Source organism: Amblyomma maculatum, chromosome 4 (assembly GCF_055883805.1).
Source record: "Amblyomma maculatum isolate TAMU_Amacu chromosome 4, ASM5588380v1, whole genome shotgun sequence".
NCBI lineage: Eukaryota > Metazoa > Arthropoda > Arachnida > Ixodida > Ixodidae > Amblyomma > Amblyomma maculatum.
Window position 1 is genome coordinate 31,696,719 of NC_139347.1, and position 9,901 is coordinate 31,706,619.

Consider the following 9,901-nt stretch of genomic DNA (forward strand, 5'->3'; position numbering starts at 1 on the left):
ATGGAGCCAATCCGTGGCGCCCATTCCCCGTCCGATAAGCCGGGCCGTCGCAAGAAGGCGCGGGCTGATGCAGCCGCCTCGCCAAAGCGTCTCCGTCCAAGGCGCGCTCAAGACAGTCGAGACCAAGGTGGTTCGCGTTTGCCGGGCAGCCTCCACTCGGTGAGCTCTCCCAGCAGCGGCACTGCAACCAGGCATGCGCCATCGATATTCCAGCAAAGACGTCTGCATGGTATGCTTTTTATCCATCTTTCAGACAATTTAAGTGCAGTTTTTGTTGCGCTTTCTCACACGTTCCACTCTTTCCCGCTGCGATACGTGTCATAAAATCCGGAATACATGCGGCGTTTTTTTTACACGATTTTCGCGCGTCGAAAATTGCCGCGCCGACGCGACGCCCAGCTCGAGATACATCATAGGGTAGGGAAAGCTGAGGGCGCTGCTCTTCAGCCACCATGGGCGCGCTTAGAATCATGGTCCGGTGTGCTACTTGTTGCGGGACAGTCGGTTTTTCTCGGGTACGTGGAGTGGCGTTACTGCAATGTTTCTTTTTCGTCATCATCATCATCTGAAGGTGCGTACATAGGCCGTGAAAGCCATAGTAGCGAAGGCGCGAAAGCAGACGTCGCCAATAAATGGTTTTTGTTTCCCGAAATGGCCACTAAAAACTTCCTTAAGTAATTGCACAACCATAAATATTTTTGTAACGTATTCTTATTTCAAATTTTGCCTATTAAGTGCGAAATATTGGTATTTGTGCTGCTCAAAACTAAGCCAATAGGAGAAAGAGCCATCGCTTATATTGGATAAATATCACACTGATATGCTGTTTCTCTCTATTTTTGCAATTTATAGTCCCAATATTCAATGTTAGGACATTATTTACGGTAGAACAACGTTTATCTTTGCATTAGTTTTGGCCAAAAGTTATAGTTCTGCACTCGGTAGCTCTCCGGCCCATGATGCTTTGAGCGCCCATGGTGGCTCAACTGGCCGTCTGGAAACTCCATGTAAACTCCCATAGACGACAGCACAGCTATAGTGCCTAGAATATTTTTAGGCACTATACTCTAGGTAAGAGTGAGAAACTCTATGAGATACATGGAACGATGAAGCGGCGCAAGCGCCGCCGCGGATGCATCAGCGAGCGGAAATAACCGCAGAGCGAGGTACACGAGAGAAGCGGCGCTGTCCCTTATGTTAAAATCTGGCGTGCTCAAACGGACGTAGATACCTAGGAGTGCCCGCTCGGATACCAGCGGCATGGTTTTTTTTTTTCTTACACATTTCGCTTCAGGGTGAAAACACATACATTACAATTCGAGAGCAGGCTGTATACTCACCAAAAAGCGACATTCCGTGTTTGATAAAGCGTTTATTTTCGCGATAATCACATTTCTGTGACCAGACTGCCGCTCAACTCGTCGCCCATGGCGGTCATGTTGCAGTCATATATCTGGATAGGTCAGATCGGGGGCGGCGCGCATTTTTTTTTTTCGACACCTGGCGTCGAGTGCGCGCCTTCGGGCGAAAACCCCGGCTTGAGGCGGCAGAAACACTCTATGTATTCGGCGCTTAAATCTGCAAGCATTAACCTCGATAGCCTTACAGGCCTCGCCGTCGCCCAGACAATTCAGCGTTTTCTTTATGAGCGAAATATCGCGGGAATGGCCCTGCAGGTGATAACTGGCAGCTGACATGAGCGTGCACTGATTGTTCGAAAGTTTGTGCGGCCTAACGAGACCATGTACGATATCAGAAAGTTAGGAGGAGCTGTCAATTCGGGTTTCTCATTTTAGGTTTTAAGTTGTAAGCTAGCAGACTCAACCTTCCAGTGCTCCTGGATACCGACTTAACCGATGCTTAACTCTATCGAGTCATGCCCTTAAAGGCCCAGCTTGAATGACACCCAAAATTTCCTCCTCTGCTTAGCTTTTGTAAGCATGTGGATGCGGCTGTGACATTTGTTTTAACGGGGATCCGTCGGAGATGCTGACGTGTGATGGTCAAGCATGGAGAAGCTCTTGTGGACTTCAATACCCTCTCTGCGCCACACCTGTTCACGCGCACAAGTTTCAGATTTAATTATAACATGCTGCAAAATATTGAATAAGGAAAATGGTTTGCACTCCCCAATTGCCGTGTAGCGGACACATTGTGCGTTAAGAGCAGATAAACTCACTATACTGTTGCGAGGAGAGCCCTGAAGCTAATTTGAGACGGCTGTAGGGTCACTGATAAAACTTTCGACGGCGTCAGGGTGAAATTCACAGATGGCTGGTGTGCGATGAAATCTGTTTTTAAGTCCTTAGTCGAAGCAGCAAGAGATTCCCGTTCTTGACAGTTGCCTGGGCTCTAATGGTCGCACAAGCAAGGTCTGTGCCCCGAAATGAGAATTTGCAGATCTCCTAGCAACTGTGCATGTTGTGTGTGCAATGACAACGGCAGTGTGTGGGTTTGTGAGCGTATGTCTGTTTGTGTGTTGTGCGTGCATGTGCGCACGTGTGTAAGACATACGTTGTATAAGCGGTACGTCGACTCTTCGTATATAGTGCCAGCCTGTGAGTGCCAAATGTTTCCTGCATTACAAGAATCACTGCAAGCTAATAATTGTATCTTGGCATCATCGAACACTGCACGCCCTCCATATCCCATTTTACTTATTCCAATTCCCCAGTCCGAAGTAGCAGGCCAGGGTCATGTTATCGCCGGACTACCTCTACACCATTTCTCTGATTAAATGACTTCCTCCCTGTCTCAATTGGCAGGTGTCAGAGCCAACCACGCCCGACCAGTGGACGATCGCGCGGTAGTTCCTGCGAAAGACGTCGGCCCCAATACCGCCGATCCTGTTAGCTTCTCAGACGCGGCGTCGCCGGCAGATCATGGCCAGGGAGCAACGTCCCCGTCGTCGCCATTGTCTGGCGGTGTCGACTCAGGACTAATCAGCCCAGCTTCGCCGCTCACGAATCCGGGCAATTCGAGGTATCCCGAACAGCCGGGCTTTGGACAGGTAGCCAGCTTCCGCAGCAATCCAGCCTCCGGTTTTGACAGCACTAAGTCACCTCCTGTAAGTTCCACTGTACCATATTTAGGTTAATGTTGCAAACAAGAAGTTGCGTCGGACTGGACACCTATAAAGAAAGTCAAATCCGCGGTCGGTGCTTGCTTTGAGCCATTTACATAGGACCACATTGATGAAGCAATGTTATAGATATTGAAAGGAGGAACTAGCACTGTGCTGTGTCATTGCGGCTTGCAGAACAAGGTGCGTTCTTCGAAGCTAAAAGCAGCAAAGCTCAAAGAAGCAAAGGGGAAAGAAACGATCATAAGAGTGGAAAAAGTGCCAGCATGCCACTCTTCTCTGTGTCGTCACGGGCCTTTCGAAGCAAAGGGGAAAGAAACGATCATAAGAGTGGAAAAAGTACCAGCATGCCACTCTTCTCTGTGTCGTCACGGGCCTTTCGAAGCAAAGGGGAAAGAAACGATCATAAGAGTGGAAAAAGGGCCAGCATGCCACTCTTCTCTGTGACGTCACGGGCCTTTCGAAGCAAAGGGGAAAGAAACGATCATAAGAGCGGAAAAAATGCCTGCATGCCACTCTTCTCTGTGTCGTCACGGGCCTTTCGAAGCAAAGGGGAAAGAAACGATCATAAGAGTGGAATAAGTGCCAGCATGCCACTCTTCTCTGTGTCGTCACGGGCCTTCCGAAGCAAAGGGGAAAGAAACGATCATAAGAGTGGAATAAGTGCCAGCATGCCACTCTTCTCTGTGTCGTCACGGGCCTTCCGAAGCAAAGGGGAAAGAAACGATCATAAGAGTGGAATAAGTGCCAGCATGCCACTCTTCTCTGTGTCGTCACGGGCCTTTCGAAGCAAAGGGGAAAGAAACGATCATAAGAGTGGAATAAGTGCCAGCATGCCACTCTTCTCTGTGTCGTCACGGGCCTTCCGAAGCAAAGGGGAAAGAAACGATCATAAGAGTGGAATAAGTGCCAGCATGCCAATCTTCTCTGTGACGTCACGGGCCTTCCGAAGCAAAGGGGAAAGAAACGATCATAAGAGTGGAATAAGTGCCAGCATGCCACTCTTCTCTGTGTCGTCACGGGCCTTTCGAAGCAAAGGGGAAAGAAACGATCATAAGAGTGGAAAAAGTGCCAGCATGCCACTCTTCTCTGTGACGTCACGGGCCTTTCGAAGCAAAGGGGAAAGAAACGATCATAAGAGCGGAAAAAATGCCTGCATGCCACTCTTCTCTGTGTCGTCACGGGCCTTTCGAAGCAAAGGGGAAAGAAACGATCATAAGAGCGGAAAAAATGCCTGCATGCCACTCTTCTCTGTGTCGTCACGGGCCTTCCGAAGCAAAGGGGAAAGAAACGATCATAAGAGTGGAATAAGTGCCAGCATGCCACTCTTCTCTCTGTCGTCACGGGCCTTTCGAAGCAAAGGGGAAAGAAACGATCATAAGAGTAGAAAAAGTGCCAGCATGCCACTCTTCTCTGTGACGTCACGGGCCTTTCCAGTGCCTTAGTCTAGCTCAGCTTTGCTGCTTTATTAACGCGACATGAAGTTTGGCCTTATCTTTGTGAAATTACTTTTTGGGATCGAATTTAGAATATGGTAAATAAATACTTTGCTAAATTATAATAACTTATACTAAGTGAACTGTATACTTGCACGAAAAAAAGTGTGTCAGACGAAAGGAACGCTTCCTGGTTTAATCAGCAGGGCAGCTTACCCGGAAAATACTCGAACATCGATCAACTCCTGGTAGGAACACAGCACAAAGGCAAATGAATCAGCACACCTTTGGTACCTGCTTTTAAGCTGCACGACGGAAAAAGAGTAATTTGCCCTTATTCCACTCAAACTCTTTTGTGACGCCCACAGGCACAGAAGGACGATTATTATTCACTTTCACTTGTGCGAAAAAAAAAAATCAAACCTCAAATAGTGAGGTTCCTTTAGCTTGTTTGGCTTGTTCTGACAGACAGTGAATATGAATATTGCCGAAGGCCATAGGAATGACCAAATCCGCTATCTGCAGAAGACGTACGTGCGGACGTGTCATTCGCTTTATTGTCAACAGCTGAGGCTTTATTGTCAGCTGTTCAGTCCACTTTGTATAAAAAGCATCTGCTGAGATTGGAGAAAGAAAGGAACGGAAGTCCTTTTTTATTTCTTTGCTGGGCAGATATATGCCCTGAAGACGTAACCTTGCATCAATAATGACTTTATAAGAAAAGCGGCTGTTTTTGCATTTTACGTAGATCTTATACGCGTCCATGAATATAAAAGCTTAGCTGTGCATAAAGTTTCGGTGCTATTCAGTTAACATCTGTGCGTGTTAATTATTCGAGGTTTTCTAGTTCCGCGGCGTTTTTCTTACGATCTTAATCTCCCTTTGCAGGATCGCCAGAAGCTGACCTCGTCGCCGCTCACCCTCACTCTGTTCGTAGTTGGGGCTGCTTCCTTCGTGACGCTTGTAGCCTTGGTAATCGCCTCACTGGTAATGAAAGAGTCAGAGTTCTTGTCCAACGCCTGCAAGACGCACGCCTGCCTCGCCTACTCCGAACGGCTCCTCGCGTCCATCAACGAATCGGTGAACCCGTGCCAGAGCTTCACGCACTTTGTTTGCGACGGCTGGCGGCATAAAAATGAGCGTAACGTTTGGGAAGACCAGTTTATTTCTGTTCTCGACAAAGTGAGCACTGTGCTGAATGGCATAGCCGTGCCTGAATCGGGACAGAACCAGGAACAGCGGGCCGCCATCATGTACCGCAGCTGTGTCGTCTTGCTCGACGGAGAGAGAGACGAACTGCCCGCCGTCAAAGAGGCATTGTCCGAGGCGGGCATCGTGTGGCCGAAGCCTTCCAAGGGCGCAGACGCGTTGCATACGCTCGTTTTCAGCTCTCTGAAGTTTGGCTGGGATGTGCTGCTGGATTTCGACGTGGAAACATCCGTCAGTGCGATAAAGCTAACTCCTGGCAAGTTTCTCTACTTCGTGACCAAGAAGCAAGCGAATGAAGCTTACTTTGAGTTCCTGAAAGAACGGTTCCGACGCGAAGGCGAGGATACCGTATCTTACCAGGATATTAACGCATTGGGCGAACCAGCGCTAAAATATCTCTCTGAGGCTCGTCACGCTACACCTGGCGAGCATAGCGCTGAGAGTTTTCGGAACACCACCGAGCTTGGCCTCACTGAACCCAACTGGATGGCGGTGCTTTTGAAACTTAACATGAGGCTGAACGGCACTCTCTCACTGACGACCACATCGCCCCGTTATCTGGACGAAGTGTTGCGTTTATGGCGGCAAAACGGCACAGACTCATTCCACACGTTTATCTCTTGGTGCACTGTTCAAGTGGCGGCCCTTTTCGCGAATAAGGACCTTATTTTCAACTATTACGACAATGACTACGCCATGACACTGGTCTACTACAGGGTGTTCTGTGTCACCAGAGCAATGTACTTCTCCCGGCTATCATTTTTCGACCAATACAACGCCGAGGTCCTCCAAGGCAACGCTCTTCATCTCGCAAAAAACTTGACTCTGTCCTTGCAGACCACTTTCCACCGACGTCTTTCCAACTGGACGTATTTTGACGAGGACATCAGCGTGATCAGCAACAGGAGTTTTTTGGAAATGCTCTTCCGCAACTTCGAGCACAGAGCAGGGGACGAACTGCCGAATATGTACCAGCACCAGCTACTCGACTTCAACGATTCGTTCGTGCGGAACTGGCAACAGTCTGTGCACGTTAGAAAGGTTGAAGAATTCGAACTTATGGTACAGTCTATACACGAGTTACATTACTACACTCTTTCCTACGACAAACGCCAAATTGAGCTAATGCCTTATGCTCTATCATTCCCGCTATTTGATGCACAGCTTCCTTTGTCTGTAAACTATGGCGGCCTCGGAGCTGAAGTCGTCACAGCACTGGGGCGCTTATTCTATTTCGCATACACCACAAGCAATGCTTCGAATCTTGAGTCGTTCATCGACTGCCTGCGACCAAGGACATCGGGTAAGCTGCATTTGCTCGAATATTATGTGGCGTTTGTAATAGGCTTTGGTGCTCTCGTGGATTCGTACGATGCCGAATACAGAACTTCTGACCATGGCGTATTTGGTTTGAAGAAGTACACTGGAATGCAGCTGTTCTTCATTGCGCTGTGTTACACCGACTGTCTTGGCAGCAGTGAAAGTACGGATGGCGAGACAGTGTGCGGCATCGCTCTTCAGTACTTGCCAGAGTTCTCCGAGGCTTTTCACTGCGCTCCAGGGGACCCGATGAATCCAATTAAGCACTGCAAGCTGTTCTGACTCTTGTTTTATTTGTAGCTAGATGGTTTTTCGTTATCCTGATGTAGTCATCATTTGTGTGGATGTTAAAGGCCTTGAACAGCGGGGCTGTTTTTAGAGAGCTACAGAGATTTTACTAACTAGGCTTCGTCGTTAAACTGTACACTTTGCGCACTGATATGTGTAAATTTTGAGAACGTGGGGCCCAATGTTTACAGATTGAATAACATGCATCTAACTCGTCAAATAGTTTTTGGATGTCACTGGGAATGTATGAGATTTTTGACCTAACGAGAATCCGCAAAGATGAATGTTATCCGACAACGTGCTTCTATTGCGCTGCAAACGAATAAATGATGATTCATGATGGCGTATGGAAACTCTCTCGAATAATTGCGTTTTTTTCGTTGGTGTCATAATATATCCTATCACATCTAATTAAATGTTTTACTTTAAAGGTGAAGGTTATTAGCAGTGTACCAGCAACGCTAGACTTCAATTATTTTACTTACGTTGCTTCTGATTGCGGAATGTAAGAAATGGGCTCTAATTCCGATTTATATTTCTGACCAGTATCTTGTTAGGTGTATTATTGGTAATTGTGCGGTAATTTCCGGCGCTCTTAAATGGGTTGAATTTAGTAGATGTAATTAGAAACAGAAAACGCTTCGTAGTCCACGTACATTGCTCTGGATTCCGGGGGTTCTCTAACTTCTCACTGTAGACGAAACTATACTTCCGGGGGCGAATAATTAATAGCTAAATGTCTTTTCTAATTAGCGGTTCAGTAACAACGTAATGCTACGCGTTATTGCATGGATGCATACAGTCCGTAATTCATCATTCCATTTTAATTCATCAACTTCATAGCTACGTCACATCAGGACAGCTACAAAAAGGGCCCACATCGACAGCAGCATTCACATACACTCAGCAGCAGCGGTGCCGAATGATTCTGGCGCTCACTTAAGTCAACCTGTGATATTGTCACTTAGTCGTGGCGAGGTCGACGACACAATTGAAGGGTCGATGATTGCACTAAAGAAACTCTTCATTTGGGCTGACTTGCGCCCGCAAAAGAACTAAGCAACTCGGCGGCGGCGATAGAAACAAACGTGCTTGTCGATCGTCGAACAAAGAACGCCCGTCACACTCGTCAACGCTCAGTTTAAAGGCTGCACAGAACAATCTAGATAACGTCGCAAACAGCTACCAGCACGGGCTGGAACATTGTGGAAAGACACACACACACGAGTGGCCGGAATCTTCGAGATAGATCTCGGTGCATCTTGCGCTACAACGAAACCGATAAAGGTGTGACTCGCGACATTGAGCATTAACAAACAAAGATTACGGAACTGATACGCGATCCAGAATCAGAGTGATAAGCCTGTATGCCGGCGGCTGTTGAAAAAAACAACAAATACAGTTTTGAAGGTTTCGCGGCAATATGTTACAGGTTGGTCCCGTTGACTTTGTACTCAGAGGGTAGGTGGCTCTCGCTGCTGCTGAGCGAGCCTGTTTCTATAAACATGTCTGAATGTCTCGTATACAGCAACTTGTTTGGCGTCGACGAAATGTACCGATCTTGTTCGGAATGTCAATTCAGTTATCACGTGGGTGCCTGCTCGGGAGTATCTTTGACTGCGCACCGAAAAAAATCCGAGGCTGCTCTAAATTCCTGAAAATGTGCCATTCGTAAAACAGCCAAGGCCCGAAGTTGTCAGAGTGCAGCAACTGATGACGAGGTAGCTGAGCCGAACCTTTCATCTGAAAATTTAGGGACTCACCGCAAACTTGCCATTCTAATTGAAATGAAAGTAAAAATAGACGCCTTAGAAGAAATAAAGGAAACAGGGATAAATGTCGAACAGTCAATGCACGAAATGTCTTCAAAATATGACGAGGCCGTAATTCAAATGAAGCAGCAAAAAGCAGACATTGCAAGCCTACGTGAATGTGTGGAAAAGCTGGAGATCGAAGTAAATGATCACGAAAGTCACGAGCTTCGGTAGTAGGTAAATGACCTCGATCAGTACAGCAGACGGCTCAATCTAGAAGTGCATGGACTTCCCTTACATGAAACTGAAACCTGTTAGAAAAGCTTAATCGAATCGCAGACGATCTGCATCTTCTGCATCTATCTGGAGAAGACATTGAATGCGCTCACAGCCTTCCGCTGAAGACACGAGCTATGAAACAGACGTCGAAATCGGAAACGACAAGAATGTAAAGTTTTCACCCGTTCTTGTCCGCTTTACTTCCCGTAGAATAAGACATGCATGGCTCGAAAAAAAAAAAAAAGAACAAAACAAAAACCGCTGCACTTAAAGAATCAAAGAAAAACATTTATTTCAATGAAAATCTCACAGCTCAAAACAAAAAGCTTTTCTGGCACACGAAAACACGAGCTGATCAAAAATATCAGTTTGCGTGGCACAAGAATTGTAAACTGTTCACACGCCATGTCGCTCGCTCTCTGGTTATGAAAATCGTCACAATGGAAGACCTCGATAAAATTAGGTAGAGGCAGTAATTTGTGCCAGTTTCTTGGTTTATTCGTCCTTATATAACGATCCAGTATCCACACACG

The 9,901-nt window shown here is 47.0% G+C and overlaps 1 protein-coding gene across 1 annotated transcript; it reads left to right on the forward strand.

Moving 5' to 3' along the window:
* Nucleotides 1–7,329, forward strand: LOC146190602 (neprilysin-like). The gene is made up of 3 exons (XM_084600201.1): nt 1–229; nt 2,766–3,067; nt 5,407–7,329. Exons 1-3 carry the CDS (start codon nt 1–3, stop codon nt 7,327–7,329), a joined length of 2,454 nt encoding a protein of 817 aa, XP_084456327.1.
* Nucleotides 7,330–9,901: the final 2,572 nt, after the last annotated feature.